The sequence below is a fragment of the Otolemur garnettii genome, unplaced genomic scaffold (assembly GCF_000181295.1).
Source record: "Otolemur garnettii isolate 467f Iridium unplaced genomic scaffold, OtoGar3 scaffold00051, whole genome shotgun sequence".
In the NCBI taxonomy this organism is placed as follows: domain Eukaryota; kingdom Metazoa; phylum Chordata; class Mammalia; order Primates; family Galagidae; genus Otolemur; species Otolemur garnettii.
The window spans coordinates 4,253,557-4,280,132 of NW_003852446.1; the positions used below are offsets into that span (position 1 = coordinate 4,253,557).

Consider the following 26,576-nt stretch of genomic DNA (forward strand, 5'->3'; position numbering starts at 1 on the left):
GTCTCAAAAAAAAAAAAAAAGATCTGTTGCCTTGCAGAGCTTACATTTTAAGGAGAGCTATTAGATAATAAACAATATAATACTAAGTACGTAAATGATATATTAAGTTATGTTACAGCTACAGTCTGGATAAACTTAGTTAACAGTTACAGTCCAAAGGGGAAGGAGTTAGGGACTGACCCCATCAATGTTTTATTTTGTGTATTTATTTATACAGGACAGCAGAACATACACAAACAAATGAAACTCTGCCAGTGTCTGGTATGTGCCTGGTATAGGTTTCTCTAGTTCTGACCATGTGCTCTTCACCCCACTTCTTCTGCCAGTTCTGCTCTTCTCTTCCCCTCACTTATTTCTAACTTCCTTTCCATACCAAACGTATACATGCATTTATAGTCCAGTTTAGTGGAGCAGCCATTTCTAGTCCTTTCTCATGCCCTATTTTGACCCACTGGAATAACTTCATAACCTCAAATCCATGCTTTTCATGCCCTCAAGAGAAGCATGTGGAAAATATAGAATCTTGGAATCACAGTCTATTAGAACTTTCAGATGCTTTATAGGTCAGCTGGCCCAAATGCCTGATTTTAAACATGTTAAAGTGGGTGGCACCTATGGCTCAGTGGATAGGGCGCCAGTCCCATATATCTAGGGCGGCCCCGGCCAGCTAAAAACAGCAATGAAACCTGCAACAACAAAAAATAAATAAATAAAGTACTAGATTCTATTTATAAAAAGAAAAAAAAGTCGAAGTGAGACCCTTAGAGTTTTCTCAACGTTGTATAGCTTTAGTGACAGAGTTTTTCTCACTACTCTTTAAGATGTTTAAGAGGTTTAAATAAAAAAACATTGTAGATAGATGAGAGCCACAAAGAGGGAGCCTCTGATTTTCTATGAGAAATCCTCTTAAAAACTTGAGTCTTCAATCCTCGGTGTCATGTAACCTGCATTTGCCTCTAGCAGCCCCAGAAGGAAAAGTTATGCTAATCAAACACTTGTGGATTTGGGAGAACACATTGTGGCATCCAGCTAGTAGCTAAGTGTGTGGCTGAACTTGAGAATTTACTTACCAAGGAGGGAAATGCTGTAAGAGATGCTCTTGGATGGACAGATTTCTGCATTCGTCATGGGAAAGGGCAAGGGCTTCCTTAGGCTGGGTGCTCAACTGGATACAAATGTGGGCCAAAGCCACAGTGATGAGACCTACCTTATCTCTTAATGTGTAGTGGTAGTAGAGAGCTACTTTTTCCTCTGAACATGAAATGAAGCAGTTTTTAAGAGAAAAGAAGTTGGTAGATTCAACAGTTATGAAATAATTGTAATGGCATTTTTAAAGACAAAAAAAGGTGGGAGCAAGGGCTGATTTTTCCTGGTTACTGTCTGTTTCTCCTTTGGTTATTGTTACTGCTAAATTGGTCATTGGGGTTAAATAGAAAGGGGTTAGAATGGCTATGGGCATTAAAATTATTCTGGAAAGGATTCATAGAGGAAAGGAGTATGAAACACTTTTGAAGGAGAAATGAGAAGTAGCCTTTAGCCTTTGGGATAACTTGTGTTACTATTTCTGGCAAATAAGTTGGAATCTAGAAAGACAAACTCTCACTTGTAAATTATAGCCTATAGCCTAATCTAGTTTGTTGTTCTAAGGTTATTGATATTCTGTGGAGTGATCCTAAAGGCAGAAAAGGCTGTTACCCGAACACATGTCGAGGAGGGGGCTGCTATTTTGGACCAGATGTTACCTCCAAGATTCTTAGTAAATTCCAGTTGAAGATGCTCATTAGGTCTCATGAATGTAAGCCCGAAGGGTATGAAATCTGCCATGATGGGAAGGTAAGATAATGTTGTTGATGATGGTCTCATAAACATCATTCCCCCAAACATAGTCTTTTGTTCACAGAGTGTGATTGACCTAAAAGCCCATGAGAACAGGTCTTACCTAGAAGCCCATGAGAAGAGGTCTTCCCTAGAACCAAAGAGAAGTGAAAATGTAGGGTTCACCTAGGTTGTTTGAAGGGGCCTCACTGTCCTTCGCCCTGAGAGATATTTGAATTATTTCTCAGATCTTCCCTAATCCCAGAAAACAGAAATTCTGACACAAAGGGCTAAGTACATTCCTGGAAATGCTTTGTTCTCTGCTAATTATAAGGCCACTTCATAAAAGGCAGCAGTGAATCCAGTTAGCTCACTTTTATTCTTTTCATGTTCCCTACACAGGGGTAAAAACAAAAAACACACTTCCCTGCAACAGGCCGAGCAGGCGATCTCCAGCAAGTTGTCTACTGTAGTCAGGTTAGCTGCAGCCACTAAAATGGAGTGTGCTGTGTTCCTCCAGTAGTGATGAGGCTAGAAGAGGGGAAGACTGAGGAACTGGTTTCTTGCCCCAGGTTGTCCTATGATGCCCCTTTTTCCATAGTGAACATCAGTTGATAAGCATGAACACCAACGTGTGGCGTTTCCTTCTGTGTCAGTACTTACTTTCTGAACTCTATTAATTCATTTTTGGCTCATACTAATGTTGCAAGATGAGTAAGGCAAGGATTATTTAAGGTTTCTTTGTAATAAGAAAATAGAAAATAGTGGTGGCTTATCTGAAGTGATATGCTCATTAGGACAGAACTGGGTCTAAGCCAGATGCCTTGTCACCAACAGGTATTTGTTCTCTCCTATTTCATCACCACCCCGAGGCTAGTCTCTTCCCAAGACAGTGAGTGGCCATGGTCCTTTATTCCCTGCCCTTAAGGTACTGGTTTTGTGAGGCCCTGGGCCTCCAGTTCACTCAGCTACAGGCAACAGACTGAGATACTAGACAGATTTTACTTTGAATGCTCAAATATCACAAAGCAAGAAAATAGGGATTTATCCTCTTGGAAAATTAGAATTTGCAAAACCAAACATTAAAGAGGATTCTAAGAGTCAACACTAAAATTGTACACAGGATTGCAGGGTCATGCACTGGGGATATTGGGTGAGTGGCTAGGAGGTAGTACTCCTGGGGAAACTGGGTAAGAAGCCTTGTTTTCCTCTGATGGAATCACAGGAAATCACTTCAGACATGGATAATTTGCAGGGATTATGAAGTTTAAGTTTTGCTTTTTAAGAATTGAGCTATTTCTGAGATTGAATGATCTTTTTAAGAACTAATTTTACACAAACCTGACCTTCTTTTTCTTTAATTAGGTTATAACTGTATTTTCTGCTTCTAATTATTATGAAGAAGGCAGCAATCGAGGAGCTTACATAAGACTGTGTAGTGGTATGAATCCTCGATTTTTCCAGTACCAAGTAACCAAGGCAACGTGCCTGAAACCTCTTCATCAAAGGTATGTATAACTCTAAAGAGAATTCTGAACACTGGTATTGAGGACCAAACAGAACATCCCAAATTACTAAGAGTGAAGACAGTCACTTATTGGTTACTTATTTGTATAAGCAAAATGGAAATAGTTCCAGATGCCAAGTGGTTAACAGTCACGTAACAGTGCAGGGTGGAGAGAGACAAGGACATGGGAAAATAAACACCCCATTGGTATATGACTTTAATGGACCCATATTTGAAACCAAAAGAGCAATGTTCAATTCATACATCTTTTTAGATGAACAAAACAATCAGCACCTACAACCATAACTGAATGTGAAAGAAGCAGCTCCCCACCTAACCCTAACCTGTACACTTCTCTGCCCCACAGGCAGCTTTGTCTAGTCTTGCTCCCTCTTCTCTGCCCAAAAGTATATGTGACTAAAACAGTTGAGTATCTGGCTGGACATTGTGGCTCATGCCTGTAATCCCAGCACTCTGGGAAGCGAAGGCAGGTGGATTGTCTGGGCTCAGGAGTTCAAGACCAGCCTGAGCAAGAGTGAGACCCCATCTCTAGTAAAAATAGAAAAACACTAGCCAAGCAGGTAGATTGCCTAAGCTCAGGAGTTCAAGACCAGCCTGAGCCAGAGCGAGACCCCATCTCTACTAAAAATAGGAAAAGCTAGCCTGAGCTCAGGAGTTTAAGATCAGCCTGAGTAAAAGCAAGACCCTGTCTCTACTAAAAATAGAAAAACTGAGTGAGGCAAGAGGATCACTTGAGCCCAAAAGTTGGAAGTTGCTGTGAGCTATGACACCAAGGCACTCTACCCAGGGCAACAGCTTGAGACTCTGTCTCAAAAAAAAAAAAAAGCTATAACAAACATTCCTATATATGGAACTCATACAACTGAATAGCAAAAAAATAAATAATCTAATTTAAAAATGGGCAAAAGACTTGAATAAACATTTTTCCTAAGATATACATACATATGAAAAGGTACTCAACATCACTAATCATCACAGATACAAATCAAAACCACAATGAGATACCACCTCACACCTGTTAGGGTGGCTGTTATCAAAAAGACAAGTGAGAACAAGTGTTGGCAAGGGTATGGAACTCTTCTACACTGTTGGTAGGAATGTAAATTGGTAAGCTATTATGGAAAACTGCATAGAGTTTCCTCAAAAACTTAAAACTTGGACCACCATATAATCTGGCAATCCTATTTCATGATGTATATCCAAAGGAAAAGAAATCAGTATCTCATTGCATCATTATTCACAATAGCCAAGTTATGTAAACAACCTACATGTCCATCAACAGATAAATAAAGAAAATGTCATATCTATATACACTATTTAATTTATACTGGAAAATGTCATATCCATATACACTATTATACTAACAGATAAACAAAGAAAATGTCATATCTATATACACTGTTTAATTTATACTAGAAAATGTCATATCTATATACACTATTTAATTATACTAACAGATAAATAAAGAAAATGTCATGTCTATATACACTATTTAATTTATACTAGAAAATGTTATATCTATATACACTATACTAACAGATAAAGAAAATGTCATGTCTATATACACTATTTAACAAAAGATAAATACAAGTCATATTTGAGCACCTCTTGTAATTGCAGAAGTCAAATGTGACTCAAGTATTACAATTTTAATAGTTTTTTACTTTCTTAAAAATGTGTAATTTTTTTTGGCAATCTCTGAATATCTCACACATCCCTCCATATCTATATCACTGTCTCTTTCTAGTCATCCTTTGCTATCTGTGGAGGATTTGTTACAGGAGCCCCCTCAGATACCAAAATCCAAAATCCATAAATGTTCAAGTCCCTTCTATGAAATGGCATAGTACATAAAAAATGAGGGAGACTTTATGTCTTTTGTATTAACCTGGATGGAGTCAGAGAACATTCTACTTAGTAAAGTGTCATAGGAATAGAAAAGCAAGATTCCAATATACTCAATACTAATATGAAACCAATAGATGAACTACACACCCACATAAGAGAAAAACACAATTAAACTCAAGTCAGAGAAAGGGGGGAGGTGGGGGGTTTGGTGGGTTCTCACCTAACAGGTACAATGTAAAGGGTATATGGCACACCTCCTGGGTAAGGGGCACAACCACAAGTTGGACTCTACCTAAAAGCAAACAATGTAACCTAATTGTCTGTACCCTCATATTAATATGAAATAAAAAATGATTGGTTATACAAATTACAAAAAATAAATAAATAAATAAAATGGCATAGTATTTGCATATAACCTATGCACATCTTCCCACATACTTTAAATCATCTCTAGATTTCTTGTAATACCTAATACAATGTAAATGTTATATAAATAGTTGTTATACTCTATTGTTTAGGGAATAATGACAAGAAACAAAAAATCTGTACATGTTCAGTGTAAACCTAACCGTCTATTTTTTTTTTTTTCGTGCAGTTTTTGGCCAGGGCCAGGTTTGAACCTACCAGCTCCAGTATATGGGGCTGGCACCCTACTCCTTTGAGCCACAGGCGCTGCCCCCAGCCATCTATTTTATTTTTCAAATATTTTTAATCTACACTTGGTTGAATCCCCTAATGCAGAACCCATTGATATGAAGGGCCAGATGTAATACAAAATAGAATACTATTCAGCCATTAAAAAAGGAAATCCTAAATAGCCAGGCATGTGGCCGGCACCTGTAGTCCCAGCTACTAGGGAGGCTGAAGCAAGAGAATCACCTAAACCCAGGAGTTGGAGGTTGCTGTGAGCTGTGATCCCATAGCACTTTACCAAGGGCAATAAAGTAAGACTCTGTCTCAAAAAAAAAAAAAGGAAATCCTGCCATCTGTGACAATGTGGATGAACTTGGAGGGCTTTATGCTAAGTAAAATAAGTCAGACAAATACTATATGAACTCACTTATATGGACTCTAAAAAAATCAAACTCATAGAAATAGAGTATAGAATAGTAGTTTCCAGGGCCTAGGGGTTCAGTATGGGGAAATATTGGTCAAAGGGTACAATCTTCAGTTATGAGATGAATAAGTTCTGGAGCTCTACTGTGTAGCATGGTGACTATAGTTAATAATTCTGTATTATATATTAGAAATTTGCTAAAAGAGACTTCCAGTGTTCTCACTACATACACACACATGGATCTATGTGAGGTGATGCATGCGTTAACTAATGTGATTGTGGTAATCATTCCATAATATATGTATATTGAATAATCATGTTGTAAACTCTAAATATATATAATTTTACTCTATTATACCTGAATAAAACTGGAAAAAATCCCTGTGTGTGTGTGTGTATATATATATATGTACATACATATATCCATCATTTTTAATGATTTGATTTTTAATGTAAGATTTTAAAATATAGAATTTATGGATTTATATACATATGTGTTTAAAATTTAAATAGCTACTTCAAAAAGGTTCTAACAATTGACAATCTGAAGAACAACATACCAGTTTCTCCACATCCTCATTAGTCTCAGATAGTATTACTGTTCATTTTTGCCAAGCTTAAGGATTAAAATGATAAATCTCATTTTTAGACAGTTAAAGTTACCCATCTTACAGTTCTGGGCCATTGCATTTTCTCTTTTAGTTTTCTATTTATATCATTCCCTTGTTTTGTATTGGATTGTCATTTTGGGATCAATTTTTAGGAGCTCTTTGCATATGGGGGATAGGGGATTTTTATAGGCATATTGTAGATACTTTCTGGTGCCTTGATTTTGCTTTAGTTCTATGAAGTTAATTTATAATTTCATTATAACTTCTGGTTTTTCACCTTGTTTTGAAAAATGTCCCAATACCAAAGTAATAGAAATATTTCCTCTCCTCCCTTTGTACATATGTATTTCTTTCCTTATATTTAACAGCTTTGTTGAGATATGATTTAAATGGCATAGCAGGCATCCTCAAACTATGGTCCAGCCCGCGGGCCACATGCGGCCCGCCTAGGACATTTATCCGGCCTGCCAGGTGTTTTTGCCACCACTGCCTGTCCTGCTTAGCAGCCGATTTGTCCCGGGACCTGCAGTCTAGCCCTCCAACCGTCTGAGGGATGGTGAACTGGCTCCCTGTTTAAAAAGTTTGAGGACCCCTGGCATAAAGCTTACCCATTGAATTGTAATTCAATGATATCTAGTATATTTACAGAGTTGTGCAATCATCATCATTATCTAACTTTTGAACATTTTTACCATTCTAAAAATAAAACTCATACCCATTAGCAAGCACTTCCCAGTCACCTCCCTCCATCACAGCATGAAACCAATAATCTATTTTCTATCTGTATGGATTTGCCTATTCTGGGCATTTCATACATGTATAAATAGGATCATGAAATATGTGGTCTTTTATGGCTGGCTTCTTTCATGCAGCATGGTGTTTCTGAGGTCATTCATACTGTAGCCTGTATCAGTATTTCATTCCTTGTTATGGTTGAATAATATTCCACTGAATGAAAATAGCACATTTGGTTTATTCATTCATGAGCCAATGGACATTTAGGTTGTTCCCACATTTTGGTCATTATGAATCATGCTGTTATGAACATTCATTTACAAGGTTTGTGTGTACATGTTTTACTTGAGTATGTACTTAAGAGTGGAATTGCAGGATTATATGGTAACTATGTTTAATACTTTGAGGAACTTGCAAAATTTTTTCTCAAGGGGCTGAACAGTTTTACATTCCCACCATCATTGTAGGAGTCCAATTGTTCTACAGTTTTGACAGCCCTTATTATGCTCTCTAGCCCTGTTAGTGGATGTGAGATAGAATCTCATTGGTCTTGATTTGTATTTACTTAGTGATTAAAGATGTTAAGCATCTTTTCATGTGCTCATTGGACATTTGTGTATCCTCTTCAGAGAAATGTGTATTTCAAATCCTTTTTCCCCTTTTAATTGTGTTATCACTTTTTATTATTGCATTGTAAGAGTTCTTTATATAATCTATACATATGTCACTTACTAGATATTTGATTTGCAAATATTCTATCCCATTCTGTGGGATGTCTTTTCCCTTTCTTAGTGGTATTTATAGCACAAATGTTTTCATTTTAATGAGATCCGATTTATCTTTTTTCTTTTGTTCCTTGTGTTTTTAGTGTTGTGTCTAAGAAGCCATTGCCTAACTCCAAGTCATAAGAATTTATTCCTATGTTTTCTTCTAAGAGTTTTATAGGTTTAGCTCTTACATTTAGGTCTTAGATCCTTTTTGAGTTAATTTTTGTGCATGATATGAGGTAGGGGCTCAACTTTATTCTTTTATGCTTAAACATCCGGTTGTTAGTTGTCTTAGCACCATTAGTTGTAAAGACTATTCTTCCCCCATTTAATTTTCTTGGCACTATTATCAAAAATCAGTTGACTGTAATGTAAGTTTGTTTCTAGACATTTAATTTGCATTCCATTTATCTATGTCTATGCTAATGCAGGTACCACACTGTCCAAATTATTACAGCTTTGTAGTAAGTTTTAAAACTGATAAATATGAGTTGAACTTTGTATTTCTTTTTTAATGTTGTTTTTACTGTTCTAGGTCCCTTATATTTCCATATGTATTTTAGAATTGGTTTGTCAACTTATAAAATGCCAGCTAGGATTTTGATAGAGATTATATTGAATCTGTAGATCAATTTGAGGGCTGTTGCCATCGTAACCATATTAAGTCTTCCAAACTATGAATATGGAATATTGTTCTATTTATTTAGATCTTCTTTAATTTTCTTCAACAATGTTTTGTACTTTTCATTGTACAAGTCTTGGATTTATTTTGTTAAATTTATTTCTAAGTATTGTATTCTTTTTGATGCTATAGTAAGTAGAATTGTTTTCATTACATTTTTGGATTCTTGATTTCGAGTATGTAGAAGTAGAATTGATTTTTGTATATTGATCTTGTATAATCTTGATGAACTTATTTATTAGTTCTAATAGTTTTTAGTGGATTCCTTGAGATCTTCTATATGTTAGATCATATTATCTGCTAATGGATACAGCTTTACTTCTTCTTTTCCAATCTGAATGCCTTTTATTTATTTGTCTTGCCTAATTATTCACCTAGAATATCCAGTACATTGTTGCATAAAACCAGTGAGAGCAGATATCTTTGTCTTATTTCCAGTCTTAAGGGGGATGTATTCACTCTTTCACCATTAAGTATGTTAGCTGTATATTTTTTGTAGGCAACCCTTTTCAAGTGTGGGAAGTTTCCTTTTATGTCTAAAACCTCCATTTAGTTGAGTATTTTCATCATTAAAGAATACTGGATTCTGTCAAATACTTTTTCCTGTATCTATTGAGATCATCATGTGATTTTTGTCCTATATTAGTATGGTATATGATAGTGGCTGGTTTCAGATATTGGACAAACCTTGTATTCTTAGGATAAAACTCGCTCATGGTGTGTAAACCTTTTTATATGTTGCTGGATGCTAATTCACTAGTATTTTGTTGAGGACTTTGAGTATATATTCATAAGAGATATTGGTCTGTGGTTTTCTTATGATCTTTGGTTTTTCATCAGGTTAATACTAGCTGCTGCTTCTTTTTTTTTGAGACAGAGTTTCATTTGTTGCCCTTGGTAGAGTGCCATGGCGTCAGAGCTCACAGAAACCTCAAACTCTTTGGCTCAAGCAATCCTTTTGCCTCAGCCTCAGACTATAGGTCCCTACCACTGACACCCAGCAATTTTTTAGAGACAAGGTCTCACTCTTGCTCAGGCTGGGCTTAAACTCCTGAGCTCAGGCAATCCACCATCTGCCTTGGCCCCTCAGAGTACTAGGATTATAGGCATGAGCCACCGCACCCGGCCTGGTAATACTAGCTTCTAATATGGGCCATCTCTTCTATTTTTTGGAAGAGTTTGTGAATAATTGTTCTTAATGCTGCTTTAAATGTTTGGTATACTTCACCAGTGAAGCCTCTGGCTCTGGGCTTTTTGTGTGAGTTGTTGATTACTTATTTAACCCCTTGTTACTAGCATACTCAGTTCTTCTATTTCTTGCTAGTCAGTTTTGGTAATTTGTGTCATTCTAGCGATTGTCCTTTTCATATGGATTATCTGCTTTGCTGGTGTACAGTTGTTCATAATATCCCTCTTGTAATCTTTTTTCACTTCTGTAAGGTTAGTAGTGATGTCCCCTCTTTCATTCAGGCTTTTAGAAATTTGAGTCTTCTTTTTCTTCTTGGAGGGTCTAAAGATAAGTCAGTTTTGTTGTTATTTTTTTTTTCAAAGAACCAGTTTGGGGTTTTATTGATTTTCTTTATTATTTTTCTATTATCTATTTCATTTCCTTCTATTATTTTATTTTTCCATTTATGTTTTATTTAGTTTACTCTCTTTTCCTAGTTTTTCAAAATGCAAGATTATATTACTGCTTTGAGATTTCTTCTTTTTTAACGTAAGCATCTATAGCTATAAATTTTCCTATAAGCTCTGCCTTAATTGCATGCCGTATGTTTTGATATGTTTTCCATTTTCATTCATCTTAAAGTATTTTCTAATTTCTCTTGTGATTTTTTTCTTTGACCTATTGGTTATTTAAGACTATTGTTTAATTTCCTCATATCTGTGAATTTCCTAAATTTGTTTCTGTTACTAATTTTTTATTTATTTATTTTGTGGTCAGATTTTAATCCTTGATTTTAATCCTTTTAATCTATTAAGGCTTATATTATGGCTTAGCCTAGCTATAATATAGAATGTTCCAGTACTTTAGAACAATGTAATTCTGTTTGGGGTGGAATGTTTTTATACATAGCTATTAGTTGTAGTTGGTTTAGAGTACTATTCAAGTCTTCTATATTCTTGTTGATTTTCTACTTTATTGTTCTAGCCTTTAATTAATTAATTAATTCATCATTCATTCTATCCATTATTGAAACAAGAGTAGAGTATTGAAGTCCTAACTATTATTATTGAATTGTCTATGTTTCTTTTTACTGCTTTCAGTTCTTGCTTCATATAGTTTTTGTATCTATTGTTAAGTTCATATATGTTTATAATTACTTGATTATCTGACTGTTTTATCTTTTTTTATCTCTGGTAATGTTTTTGTCTTAAAGTCCATTTTGTCTACTATTAGTGTGGCCACTCTAGTTCTTCTGGTTGCTGTTTGCATGGTATTTCTTTTTTTTTTTTTTTTTTTGTCTTTTGCCCTTTAAACACTTGTATCTTTGAAACTAAATCTATCTCCTGTAGATAACATATAGATGGATCTTATGTTTTGTTTTTATCTAGTCTCACAATCTCTTCCCTTTTTATTTGATAATTTAATCCATTTGCATATGATGGTGTTAACAATATGCTTGGATTTACATCTGCCATTTAAGGTAAATCTCCAGCTATATTGCCACTCCCATGAAAGGTGATTTGAGATCACATGTGGAAGCATGGAACAATCATGACTATTTTGTTCTTCTTTTCCTCCTCTGTTTCAAAATTTATTTTTGTAAATGTTCTAAGGTAGAGGTTTACATCCAGATGGTTAGCTATGCTTGGTACTATTTTTAAAAATTGTCCTTTTCTGCTGAATTGTAATACCTCTGTGGTCATATATACATATCTTGTTTCCATATGTAGTTGGATATATTTATGAAATTTCTATTATGTTCTACTCACATATCTTGTGTCAGTACCTGTTGCTTTATTTTAGTAACTTAATGTAAAATTTTAAAATCTGGGTTTAAAAGTTCTTTATTTTCCTTCTTTTCAAATAATTGTTCTTGTGACTCTTGATATTCAAAAGAAAAGACTATTTGTAATTTGTTTAAGGCTTCACAAAATGTATACATACACACATATATATGTGTGCTTATATAAGCATTTACTCTCTAGTAACATGATATGTGTGAATTTAATTCATTTAAAATGAAAACTGGAGGCCAGGCACAGTGGCTCATGCCTATAATCCTAGCACTCTAGGAGGACAAGGCGGGTGGATTGCTTGAGCTCACGAGTTTAAGACCAGCCTGAGCAAAAGCGAGATCCCCATCTCTACTGAAATAGAAAAACTGAGGCAGGAGGATCGTCTGAGCCCAAGTTGGAGGTTGCTGTGAGCTATGACACCACAGCACTTTACCCAGGGCAACAGCTTGAGACTGTCTCAAAAAAAAAAAAAAAAAGAAGAAGAAGGAAAATAAACGACTTTTCAAACCAGATTTTGAAATTTTACATTAAATTACTAAAATAAAGCAACAGGTATTGACACAAGATATGTGAGTAGAACATAATAGAAATTTCATAAATATATCCAACTACATATGGAAACAAGATATGTATATATGACCACAGAGGTATTACAATTCAGCAGAAAAGGACAATTTTTAAAAATAGTACCAAGCATAGCTACCATCTGGATGTAAACCTCTACCCTAAAGATAAATAAATAAAAATAAAATGAAAACTGATAAATAGTAGCATCATACATTAAAATGAAACAGAACAAGATGATTTATGAATTGTCACCTAATGTTTTCTTAACATAGAGTGAATATCATGGAAATCAGTGCCATCAGGGCACTAAAAGAGAGAATGATTTCACGAAAAACTGACCTCACTCGGGCTTTTCAACTTCAAGACCCCAGAAAATCAGGTAATAAAATTATGTAACACTTACTGTTCCTTAACATACCAGTTTACGTACAGATGAGTTTTATTTCCTTCCTCCTTTTCTCCTCTTTCCCTCACTTCCTTCCTTTCCTTCTCTCTCTCTCTCTCTCTCTCTCTCTCTCTCTCTCTCTCTGTCTTTCTCTCTCCCTCCCTCCCTCCTTTCCTCCCTCCCTCCCTCCTTCCCTCCCTCCTTCATTCCTTGGGTTTCAGTTCTCCATTTTTGTTAGAAAGGAATGATAGAGGTAAAAATGAAATTAATTTTAAAAGTGAAATATAATCCACTATTACTTAAAAAAAAAAAAAGACATATTTTTTTCTTTTAAGCAAGCTTCTTTCAACTTAAAAAACCACCAGCACCTCTGAATTAGACTTCTATTTTGGTAGTATGTTAGATTAGACACCCTGGAGGGCCTTCATATTAATAAACAGCTAGATTCTGGAGGATGAAGAATTTTAAGGCATTTATGAGCTTTACAAAAAAGTAATCTCCCAGCTGCATCTCCACTCCTCATGAAAGGTAATTTAAAACCACATTTGGCCAGGTGCAGTTCTTCACACCTATGAGAGGCCCTGGCAGGGTGAATCGCTTGAGCTCAGAAGTTCAAGACCACTCTGAGCAAGAGTGAGACCCTGTCTCTAAAAAATAGCTGGGTGTTATGGTGGGCACCCATAGTCCCAGCTACTGGGGAGGCTGAGGCAAGAGTATTGCTTGAGCCCAGGAGTTTGAGGTTGCTTGAGCTATGATGCCAGGGCATTCTACCTAGGGTGGGTGACAAAGTGAGACTGTCTCAAGAAAAAGAAAAAGAAAGAAAATCAATCAGTATCATGACCACTTTAACACAATTAACAAAGTCAGTTCTATCAAAATAAAAATAATTGATGTATTTCACCTTGATCTCATGGTATTTTTAAATTTCAGATTAATGTAGGGGTACAGATGATTAGATTCCATAGTTTGTATTTGTAGGATTAAAGTCTGATTTAAAAGTGTGCCCTAGGGCGGTGCCTGTGGCTCAGGGGAGTGGGGTGCTGGCCCCATATACCAGAGGTGGCGGGTTCAGACCCAGCCCCAGGCCCAGCCAAAAACTGAAACTACTGTATACTAGATAGTGTGCTATATACCTGTGCAATGTACCCTTTGGGTGGGAATTTACCCAACTCCTTCCCTACTTCCCCTTTTAATTTAATTGAGTTTTTCTTTCATGTGAGCATGTAGGTGTTAATCTATTCGTTCCAATTTAGTACTGGGTACATATGGTATTTGCTTTTCCCTCTTGTGCTACTTCATTAAGGAGAATGGTCTCCAGTTCCATCCAGGTTGTTGCAAAAGATACATAATCTCTATCTTTTTTTACGGCTGAATAATATTACATGGTATACATATACCACAATTTGTTAATCCATTATGTGTTGAAGGACCCTTAGGTTGTTTCCACATCTTTGTGATTATGAATTGTACTGCTATAAACATTCCAGGGCAAGTGTCTTTATGATAGAACGCCTTTTTTTCCTTTGGGTCAATAACCTAGTAACGGGATTGCAGATCAAATGGTAGGTCTACTTTTAGTTCTTTGAGGATTCTCCATACTGCTTTCCATAGAGGTTGTACAAATTTGCAGTCCCACCAACAGTATGTAAGTGTTCCCTTTCTGCATCCATGCCAGCATCTGTTACTTTGGGACTTTATGATGTGAGCTGTTCTCTCTGGGGTTAGGTGATATCTCAGTGTGGTTTTGATTTGCATTTCTCTGATGGTTAGAGACGATAAGCATTTTTTCATGTGTTTGTTGGCCATTAATCTATATTTCTAGGAAAATTTCCTGTTCATGTCTTATCCAATTTCTAATGAGGTTGTTCAAATTCTTCTTGTTGATATACTTGAGTTCTTTTTAGATTCTGGTTATCACCCCTTTGTTGGATGGGTGGCATGCAAATACATTCTCCCATTCTGTAGGTTGTCTTTTTGCTTTGTTGATTGTATCCTTAGCTATGCAGAAGCTCTTGATCAGGTCCCATTTATTTACTTATTTATTTATTTATTTTTATTATTTATTTTTTTTGAGACAGAGTCTCACTACATCACCCTCAGTAGAGTGCTATGACATCATAGCTCATGGCAACTTCAAATTCTTAGGCTTAGGTGATTCTCTTGGCTCAGCCTCCCAAGTAGCTGAGACGACAGATGCCCGCCACAATGCCCAGCTATTTTTTTTAGAAATGAGATCTCACTCTGGCTCAGGCTGGTCTTGAACCTGTGAGCTCAGGTAATCCAGCCACCTTGGCCTCCCAGAGTAGTAGGATTACAAGCATGAGCCACCATGCCTGGCCTTATTTTTTTTATTTTTGAGACAGAGTCTCACTCTGGCACACTGGGTAGAGTGATGTGTTGTCATAGCTCACAGCAACTTCAAGCTCTTGGGCTCAAGTGATCCTCTTGCCTAAGTTTTTATATTTTTAGTAGGGATGGGGTCTCACTATTGCTCAGGCTGGTCTTGAACTCCTGAGCTCAAACAATCCACCCACCTTGGTCTCCCAGAGTGCTAGGATTACAGGTGTGAGCAACCATGCCCTGCCTCAGTAGTACAGACATTTTAATAATATTGATTCTTCTAAACCAGGATATTCTTCCATCAGTTAAGATCCTCTGCACTTTCATTTCTCAGTGTTTTGTAGTTCCCTCTATAGAAATGCTTCACATCCTTTATTACATATATTCTAAGATATTTAATTTTCTTTGATGCTATGGTGAAGGGTATTATGCCTTTGATTTGATTCTTGGCTTGCCTGCTATTGTCATATATGAAGGCTACTGATTTGTGTACATTAATTTTATATCCTAAGGCATTGCTCTCTTTCGTTTTCAATTCCAAGAGTCATTTTGTTGAGTCTTTCTGGTTTTCTAGGTCTGATTGTGTCATCCACAAAAAGTGATAATTTGACCTTCTCTTCCCTATTTGGATCCCTTTGATATCCTTCTCTTGTCTGATTGCTTTGGCTAGGACTTTGAGCACTATGTTAGTATGTATACTAGTAGTGATAGAGGACATCCTTTTGTGGTCCCTGTTCTGAGTGGAAACACTTGTTGCAGTGCAAGGAGGAGCCGCAAGGGTGACTGAGAATTCCCCAAAGAGGACTTTGCAGACCACGCGGTTCTGGAGGCAGAGGGAGAAATGGTGCCAAGAAATCAACATGCAGAGTTTCTATAAAAAAGTCTGCTGAGTCCTAGAGATGTGGACACCATTTCAGCCTATAGTGAAGCAGGTAGTTGCTGCCCTGATTTGAATTCTCAGGAGGTTTTTATGTAAGATTTTAAGGCATATGTTTATAGAAGGAAGAAGTTAATAGTCTCATGACTCAATCATGCCAATGCCAGTGGTCTTTTGATTATGATAAAGGTCCTCAGGGTGAAGGCATTAAATCCTAGAAAAATTCTCAAGGTCAGAACTAAGTAGCTAACAAACCAAGTTGCCTTAGGGGATAGGAGAGGACCAGTTATGGTTATAGCCTTCAGGCTAGATTATCTCTGGCTCAAGGGTAATGTTTAATACCCTTCTAATTTTACTGATATCCTGCCTCCGCTAAACTGCTGAATTTTATTCAGGTGTCCCCAAACTAGTTTTCTGTCTATTCTGGTGAACATTCTCACCCCCCTCACCACTGCCTCCATAGGTGTGCTAAGTAGCAGTCGGGTGGGGTGGGGGGCATGAGGCCCCAGGCATTCCAGCATAAGTCCTCTGGAATGTCTGCCTGCCACAAACGTTTTCAGTTTTTCTCTATTCAATATGATGCTGGCTGTGGGTTTGTTATAAATGGCTTCTACTATACATCAATTTGAGGGATGTCCCAACTATGCCAACTTTCTTAAGTGTAGATATCAAGAAAAAGTATTGAATATTTTCAAATGCTCTTTCTGCATCTATTAAGAGGATCATATGGTTTTTGTTTTTACTTCTGTTTATATGGTGAATTATATTTATAAATTTGCATATGTTGCACAGACCTTATATCCCTGGGATGAAGCCCACTTGATTGTGATGTATTATTTTTCTGATGTGTAGCTAAGTTCTGGTTGCTAAGATTTTGTTGATTAATTTTGCATCTATATTCACCAAATATATTGGTCTGTAGTTTTTTTTTTCATCACATCCTTCCTTGGTTTGAGTATCAGAGTGATGTTTGCTTTATAGAAGGAGATGGAGAGAGTTTCTTCCTTCTCAGTGTTATGGAATATATTCTGGAATATAGGTACTAGCTCTTTGAAGGTTTGGTAGACTTCTGGTATAAAACCATCTGGTCCAGGACATTTTTTGTGGAAGATTTTTTTATTGTGGTTTCAGTTTTAGAGCTAACTGATATTGGTCTATTCAGGAGTTCTGTTTCTTCCTGGTTCAGTCTAGGGAGGTAGTGAGATTCCAGGAATTGGTTCATTTCTTCCACATTTTTAAATTTCTGTGCATAGAGATTTTTGTATCATCACTGATACAAAATAGTGGTGCTCTTTTGTATTTCTGTGGTATCTGTTATTTCCCCCTTTTCATTTCTGACTGAGTTTATTAAAGATGTATTTTTTGGTTCTCGTAAACTGGCCAATGGCTTGTTAATTTTGTTTATCTTTTCAAAGAACTAGTTTGAACCTTTTTCTTTTGTTAATCCTCTGAATGGTTCTTTTCTTCTTGTTTTCATTTATTTCTGATCTGATTTTGGTTATTTCTTCTGCTGGGTTTGGGATTAGATTGCTCTTCTTCCAGTTCCTTGAGATGATTCATTAGATTGTTGATTTGTGTTCTTTCTAGTTTCTGGATGTGGACATTTAAAGTAATGAATTTTCCTCTCAGGATTGCTTTTGCAGTATCCCACAGGTTTTGGTAGCTTGTGGACTCATTGTCATTTTGTTCAAGGAATCTAATGATGTTCTTCTTTATCTTCTCCTTGACCTAGCTATCACTCAGCAATAAGGTGTTTAGTTTCCATGAGTTTGTGTGGGGATGAATGTTTCTATTGGAATTGATTTCTACTTTTATTCTATTGTGGTCTATACGGATACAGGGTAAAATTTCTATTTTTTAAAATATGTTGAGGCTTGATTTGTGACCTAGGATATGCTCAATCTTATAGAATGATCTGTGAGCTAATGAGAAGAATATGTATCGGGGTGAAATGTTCTGTAGATGTCTGTTAAGCCCATTTGTACTAGAGTCATGTTTAAGTCCATAATTTCTTTGTTTAGTTTTTTCTTGGAGAATCTGTCCAGTTCAGTCAGTTGGGTGTTGAATTCCCTGGCTATTATGGTGTTGTTGTTTATCATATATTTAGATCAAGTAGAGTTTACTTTATAAATTGGGAGCACTTAAGTTGGGTGCATAAGTATTCAGAATTGATATGTCTTTTTTTTTTTTTTTGAGACAAGAGTCCCAAGCTGTCATCCTGGGTAGAGTGCTATGGCGTCACAGCTCACAGCAACCTCCAACACTTGGGCTTAAGCGATTCTCTTGCCTCAGCCTCCCAAGTAGCTGGGACTACAGGCACCCGCCACAACACCTGGCTATTTTTTGGTTGTAGTTGTCATTGTTGTTTGGCAAGCCTGGGCTGGATTCGAACCTGCCACCTCTGGTGTATGTGGCTGGTGCCCTAGCCGCTGAGCTACAGGAGCTACTCTTGTTGAATGATTCCCTTGACCAGCATATAGTGTCTATCTTTTTCTTTCTTTACATTTGTTACTTTAAAGTCAATTGTTTCTGCAATAAGAATAGCAATTCCTGCTTTCTTTTGTTTTTTATTTTTATTATTTTGAGACAGAGTCTCACTTTCTTGCCTCTGGTAAAGTACCCTGTTGTCATAGCTCATAGCAATCTCTAACTCTTGGGCTCAAGCAATTCTCTTGCCTCAGCCTCCAGAGTAGCTGGGACTACAGGCACCCTCCACAACACCCAGCTGTTTTTAGAGATGGGATCTCACTCTAGCTCAGGCTGGTCTCGAATTCTTGAGCTCAGGCTATCTGCCCACCTCAGCCTCCTAAAGTGCTGGGATTACAGGCATGAGCCACTATGCTCAGCTCTTCTTGCTTTCTTTTGGCTTCCATTTCCATGAAATGTTGTATTCCAGTTTCATGGATTTTTTTTTTTTTGAGACAGAGTCTCACTCAGTAGCCCTGAGTAGAGTGCTATGGCATCATAGCTCACAGCAACCACAAAATTTTGTCTCAGCCTCCCAAGTAGCTGGGACTATACGCACCCACTACCATGCCCAGCTAGTCTTTAGAGATGTGGTCTCACTCTGGCTCAGTCTGGTCTTGAACTACTGAGCTTAGGCAATCCACCCTTCCCAGCCTCTGAAAGTGCTAAGATTACAGACATGATATACCATGCCCAGCTCAGTTTCATGATTTTAAAAAGCATTTAGAAAACTAAGTAGTAAATGTCCTTAATCTCATAAAATATATCTATCAAAGCCTATAGCAAATAACATATTTAATGGAGAAATGTTAAAAGCTTTACTAATCCCCAGAATCTGTGACTGTCCTCTTATATGGCAAAAAGTCTTTGCCCATGTGATTAATTTAAGGATCTTTATCTGGAGAGATTATCCAATATTAGCGAAGTGGGCCTGATGTCATAATGGTCCTTATAAGGACACAGGAGGAGACAGAGTCAGAGGAAAGGGTGATGTAATGATAGAGGCAAATATTGAAATGACATAGTTTGAAGGTGGAGGAAGGGGTCACATGCCAAGGACTACAGGTGACCACTAGAAACTAGAAAAGGCAAGACAATGGATCATTCCCTCAGATCCTCCAGAGGGAACCAGCCCTACTGACATCTTGTCATTTGCCCAATAACACTTATTTCAGACTTCTGACTTTCAGAACTATAAGAGAATAAATTTGGGTTATTTTAAGCCACTAAGCTTGTGATGATTTGTTACAGAAGCAGTGGGAAACTCATACTTGATGCCCACTATCAAGACATGTGTTCAGCATTATACTAGGGATATTAACCAGTGTAATGATATAAGTTAAAGAAATAGAAGAAGAATTTTAAAAAAGAAGAAAGAAAACCATTACTATATATATAGACAACATGATTGAGTATAGAAAATCCAAGTGAATTTATAGAAAAATCTTTTGGAACTGATAAATGATAAATAACTATAAGCCCACAGGAGAGAAAAACACAAATTCAAGGGGGATGGAGGGCGAAGGAAGGAAAGGGGAGAGGGGAGGAGGGAAGAGTATTCAGTAAGCTCTCATCTAATGGGCACCAATGTAAGGGTATATAGCACACTCCCTGTGTGAAGGGCCCAATGCCACCTCCAACTTTACCTAATAAATGCAAACAATGTAACCTAATCATTTGTACCCTCATATTAATCTGAAATTTAAAATTTAGAATGTATAAATGAATTTTAACAAGAAGGTCAATACATCGAAATTGATTTCATTTCCATATACTAGTGTATCAGACAAAGTCTATTCAGGATACAGAAACTACATCAATAATTTCAATAGGAAAAATGTATAAAGAATTACCAACTAGTAAAAGGAGATTACTAAAAGGGATAAAAGCACTAAAGAATACAGAAATGGCAAGTACAGGGAGGAGCTGTAATGTCTAAGACTGAGAGAGAGTACCCAAGGGACGAACAAACTTGGAAGTGCCCCTTATGCTTTTTTTTTTTTTTTTTTGCAGTTTTTGGCCGGGGCTGGGTTTGAACCCGCCACCTCTGGCATATGGGGCCAGCGCCCTGCTCTTTTGAGCCACAGGCGCTGTCCAGTGTCCCTTATTCTTAACCACAACTGAGATTCAGATCTCAATGGAAAGGGTATGGCTGTGGCCCACTGGATAGGGCAGAAGTTTACTTAGGTGCCTCAAGTCAGTGTCGGTTTTCAGCTAGTGGGCCAGGACTGGAGAGGATGGAGTGACCTACCAGGGTGCCAGCAAAACTCTCTTTGGGCTGTACACCACTGTGACTCCTACACAATGCTGGCAATGAAGCCACTCACTGTGGTGTCAGTGAAATTTATTAGAGGGTGAGTGCTACTGCACCTTCCACATACCATGCTGTGCTATACAAACAAGAAGCAAAGCACACTGGAACCAGAAAGCAAAGCTATTTCTTCTGCCTTGCAGTGCTCTTCTGTACTTTCTACTAACAAAGCCTAATACTATGACAGCTGCCAAAGAGAAATGTTTACAGGGTCCAGTTCCAGTACCACAAAATAGGACAAAAAAGTAGTTTTGGAGCTGAGTGGAAATAAATTAATACTGGGGTAGCCAGCAATGAACTTTTAGATAATGAAAATCTTAAGATACCATTTATAATATATAATCAAGTGCTAAGGAAGAAACCTAATAAATAATGTATGAGATTTCTAAAATATTATTAAGAGAAATCAAAGGGGACTAAAATAAATTGGTGAATATTAATTACTGTGTGCAAGGACTGTAAGGGTTAATGGTGTCAAGATAGAGAATTGTTCTCAAATTGAGCTACAGATCCAATGCAATCTAAATCAAAATGCCAAGGTAGGGATTTTTTCATAGATCTTGAGAATCTGCATCTAAAATTCATGTAGAAGTGCAAAAGGCCAAAACCAGCCAAGGCCTTCTTTAAGAAAAAGAATAAGGTGAGAGGAATTTTCCTATTAGATATCAAGATTTATTGTACAGTAATTATAGTGGTATGGAATTGGCACAAGGATACCCATATAGACAAATAGAAGTGAATAGAGACTCCTGAAACAGATGCACGTGTATGCAGACATTTGAAGGTGCCACTGCTGCGCAGTGGGCAAAGGGTAGTCTTTAATAAAGGATGCTAGGTCAAATGGATATCCATATAAAAATAGAAATAGCCTATAGCTCGCAATATACATGAGAATCAACTTTGAGTGGATTGTAGATCTACATGTAAAAAACAAACAACAGAGCTTCTAGAATATGACATAGAATTTATGCCATTGGACCTGGTAAAGATTTCATAAACAGAACAAAAAAATCACTAACCATGAAGAAAAGAGTGGTAATTGTAATTATATTAAAATCAAGAATTTCTTTACATCAGGCTACACCATTAAAGGAGGTAAGCTAGAGAATAAGAGAAGATATTTGCAACACATGTAATTGGCTAAAGGTTTATATCTAGAAAATATAAATAACTTCTACTAATCAATAAGGAAGTGAAAGAGGCCAGGTGCAGTGGCTGATGCCTGTAATCCTATGCCAGTTTTTGGATACTGGCAACATCCTATTTCTTATCTTTAGTGTTGGTTATACAAGAGTAACCCTTGTCATAATTCATTAAGCTCTGTATTTGTTTCATGAACTTTTCCGTATGTGTAAAACACTAATTTAAAAATTAAGAATTCTGTGTGGGGAAGGGGTGGAAAACCTATGGCCTTGGGGACACACGTGGCCTTCTGGGTTTTTTACTGTGGTGTTTTGACTCAATTCAAATTTTAGAGAACAAATCCTTTTTTTTTTCCAGACAAATCTCAAGCTCTTGCCCTGGGTAGAGTGCTGTGGCATCATAGCTCACAGCAACCTCGAACTTTTGGGCTTAAGTGATTCTCTTGCCTCAGCCTCCCAAGTAAGTGGGACTACAGGTGCCCGCCACAACACCCAGGTGTTTTTGTTGTTGTTGTTGCAGTTGTCATTTCTGTTTTAGCTGGCCCAGGCTGGGTTCGAACCCACCAGCCTCCGTGTATGTGGCTAGCACCCTACCCACTGGGCTATGGGTGCCACCCAAGAACAAATCCTTGTATTGCAACAGAGAAAGATGAAACTTTTCTTGCCTCCTTTGGTGCTTAAAAAAGAACAATCTTGAAATCAGAAGCCTGCAGGTTCCCTACCCCTTAATCAAAACCCTTAAAAATCTGCATACTTTTTAATCTTGCAATTCCACTTCTAGGAATGATCCTAAGGAAATAATGGAATAGTTTCACAGCTATTAAAATGATGATATATATATATATGTTTATTAACATAGATACATGTCCATGATTTATTGTAAGTAAAAACACAGGTTAGAGGCTCAGCGCCTATAGCTCAACCGGCTAAGGCGCCAGCCACGTACACCTAAGGTGGCGGGTTCGAATCCCCAGCCCGGACCTGCCAATCAACAATGACGGCTGCAACCAAAAAATAGCCGGGCGTTGTGGCGGGCGCCTGTGGTCCCAGCTACTTGGGAGGCTGAGGCAGGAGACTCGCTTGAGCCCAGGAGTTGGAGGTTGCTATGAGCTGTAATGCCACAGCACTCTGCCCAGGGGGACAGCTTGAGGCTCTGTCTCAAAAAAAAAAAAAAAAAAAAAAAAAAAAAAACACAGGTTAGAGTAAATGTGTGTATGTATGTTTTTTGCCATATGCAATATGTATATATAAAACATATGCTAGAGTATAATGTATGCATGTATTTATTTTTAAGAAAGAAAATAGAACATTTATGTATACACGTTTATATACATAAAACAGACGAGAAATAACTGTTTTCTGTTTATTCAGAATCATTTAAAATAAGCATATCTTTAATCAGAAAAAATAAAGATGTTTGTATTTTGAAAAACTGCATATGGCCAGGTGTGGTGGCTCATGCGTGTAATCCTAGCACTCTGGAAGACCAAGGCAGGTGGATTGCCTGGGATCACAAGTTTGAGACCAGGCTGAGCAAAAGCAAGACCCCGTCTCTACTAAAAATGCAAAAACTAAGGCAAGAGGCTCACTTGAGCCCAAGAGTTGGAGGTTGCTATGAGCTATGACACCAAGGCACTCTATCCAGTGCAACAGCTTGAGACTGTCTCAAAAAAAAAATAAAATAAAATAAAATAAAGAAATAAAGAAAAAAAGACTGCATATAATATTAGGGGGTAAAAGGATTATCAGTTGGGAAAATGACAGGTGAGTAATATGCCAAAATATTTCAGTGAATCTTTTAACTTTTACATTCTTTTGTGTTTTTAAATCTTCTGTAATAAGCATATCTTACTTTGTTAACTGGAAAAGGAAAAAAAGAATCTAATACCCAAAGTCTGATTTCTTATAGGTGATAGTAGGTCCTGTGGAGATGTGTGCAATATTAAAGACTTTCTTTAGTTATTCTTCCCTCAGGGTGGGGTCCTGGATTGCCCAAATCAGAAAGGAGATCAGCAGTCCCCCAAGCTTCAAAACCCTAAGCTTCTTGCTGGCTCTACCAAGGAGATTGCATTTTTTTTCAAACCAAATTATAAATAAATTATGTGGGCTTTGTTGTTGTTGTTAGGAAAAGTTTCTCTGGGCCAATGGGCTTTATCCATGGAGAACATTTTGGGGCTGCAGTTACCATGGAGAACCCTGAGTTCGCATCTGGTAACGGCGGACAAAGATGGAAATATCATGTACATGTCCAGCTTCCAAGATATCCACATTGAAAAACCTGTACAACAGGCAAGTAACACAGCTCCAGCTAAAACTTGGCTGGGGTAAAACACCCTTTAGACAGCCTATAAGAGTAACTTAAACCTTTGAAAAGTTCGGGGTGGAATCATGGGTGAGAGCTACAGTCCTAGGAAAGACAGGAGGGGAATCGCCCAGGTACATTGTAATCTGTTCCAGAAATTTGCATGTTCTCAGGAGAGGCAAAAAGAAAAAAAAAAGCTGCAGCAAGCGAATCCACATCAAATATAGGCTGCGGTTGTTTTTAAACGTTATCCCACAGAAAGGCGGATGTACCATCCATTCTTTCTTACACCATACTGTTTAGAACTGCTATCCCCAAACCCTAGGGAACCCGTCCACAAACTTTTAGGAGCAGGCCGCATATCTCCCTACCCCACCCTCCTACCGCACCACCATCCCTGGTCACAGAAAAATTGTCTTCTGTGAAACTTAGGAACCAGGCCACACAGCAGGAGGGAAGCGGGTGGCCATCAAGCCTCTTCTGTATTTACAGTGAGTGGCCAGCCGGCTCCTCACGCTTCCATCACCCCCTGAACTTCACCTACCTCTCCACACCCACCCCTAGTCTGGAAAAATTGTCTTCGAATGGGTCCCTGGTGCCAAAAAGATTGGGGACTGCTGATTTGGAATACTTAATGTAGTCTTTCTTAAACTGAGTATGCAGACTTGCTGAGAGAACCCAAAGTATCCCTTAAAGATTTTTAAAAGGTAGAATCCCTTGTTAATTAAAAGCAGATACCCTGGGGGGAGTTCAGATCCCAGTATTTATCAGTTAACAACTCATCAGCAATTAGTTGTCTCATTGAGCTGAAAGCAATCTGTTTGGAAGTAGGACTTAGGAGATCCTTTGCAGGGAAGATGTGAAGAGCAGCAAGAAGGGAAGTAAAGTGCAGGTTGGAGACTAAAATATCCCCAGGAAGGGGGCTTTTGACTTCACTTCAGAGGTAGTTACCATGGCGATTAAAATCAGAGGCTTTGGCTTCAGAGAGTTAACGTTTACATCCTGCTTTACTAGCCATGTGACTGGGGAAGTTCCTTTATGTCTCTGTTTTCTACCTCTGTAAAATGGACACAATAGTTCTGTTCTGATTCCCTAGGGTGGTTGTAGAGAACTGAATGAAATAGTCACAGAAAGCTCTCAGTAAATGGCAGCTATTGTTATTTACTGCTGCCTGTTCACTTTGGCTCTGTTCTCTGAGAACACAAACTGCAGAACCTTAGACCAAGGAGAGCAAGGGTTTTTCTCTGATTGAAGAGGGTTGGGCCGAGCCTTCTCAAATTTCTATCTAAGTAACATAATTTGAATTGGCAATGATGTTTAGTTGCTAAAGTTGATTCGTGTCATTAATTCTATATGTTTTAACATTTAGAAAATCTTTACTTTAGGCTCAATCTACTATAGTTGAAACTGTGTATAGATACCGATCTGACCTGGAAATCATATATAATATGATTGACTCTGATCACTCAGGTAAGTGGATTTTGATTAGTTCAATAGTAGTAGAAAGCAATAGCTAGTCTGTTTCTTTGAAATCAGAACTCTGTTTTGTTTCTTTGTCAAAACTTGGTGAACCTCAAGGGAAATAATAAACTCAGGTTTAATATTATTATCACATTCGTTTGGCCACAAATTCTGTATTCAAGACCATAGGAAGGCCAGGCACAGTGGCTCACACCTGTAGTCTAGCACTCTGGGAGGCTGAGGTGGGTAGATTGCCTGAGCTCAGGAGTTCGAGACCAGCCTGAGCAAGAATGAGACTCTGTCTCTACTAAAAATGGAAAAACTAGCCAGGCATTGTGGTGGGTACCTGTAGTCTCAGCTACTTGGGAGTCTAAGGCAAGAGGATCACTTGCGCCCAAGAGTTTGAGGTTGTAGTGAGCTATGACACAATGGTACTCTACTGAGGGTGACAAAGTGAGACTCTGTTTTTAAAAAAAAAAGACCATAGTGTCCTATAGAAGCTGATGGAGCCATTGGTCAAACTGGACTAGCTCCTTTTACAAAATACCATCACCAGCATAAATGAAAAGATAATTCACTGTCCATTTTAATATCTTTAGTTACTCCTGGCAATAAAAATCATTATTAAGAGTTCTAATTCTGGGCTCGGCACCTGTGGCTCAAGCGGCTAAGGCGCTAGCCACATACACCTAAGGTGGCGGGTTCGAATCCCCAGCCC

At 37.6% G+C, this 26,576-nt stretch overlaps 1 protein-coding gene across 1 annotated transcript in view; it reads left to right on the forward strand.

The window, feature by feature from the left end:
• The window catches only part of PPEF1 (protein phosphatase with EF-hand domain 1), a 95,175-nt gene that overhangs the window by 67,100 nt on the left and 1,499 nt on the right, over positions 1-26,576 (forward strand). The window contains exons 11-15 of the mRNA XM_012806398.1: positions 1,648-1,833; positions 3,181-3,323; positions 12,847-12,953; positions 24,221-24,384; positions 25,783-25,867. Coding sequence (XP_012661852.1) covers positions 1,648-1,833; positions 3,181-3,323; positions 12,847-12,953; positions 24,221-24,384; positions 25,783-25,867 — 685 coding nt within the window. The remainder of the gene's footprint in view (positions 1-1,647; positions 1,834-3,180; positions 3,324-12,846; positions 12,954-24,220; positions 24,385-25,782; positions 25,868-26,576) is intronic.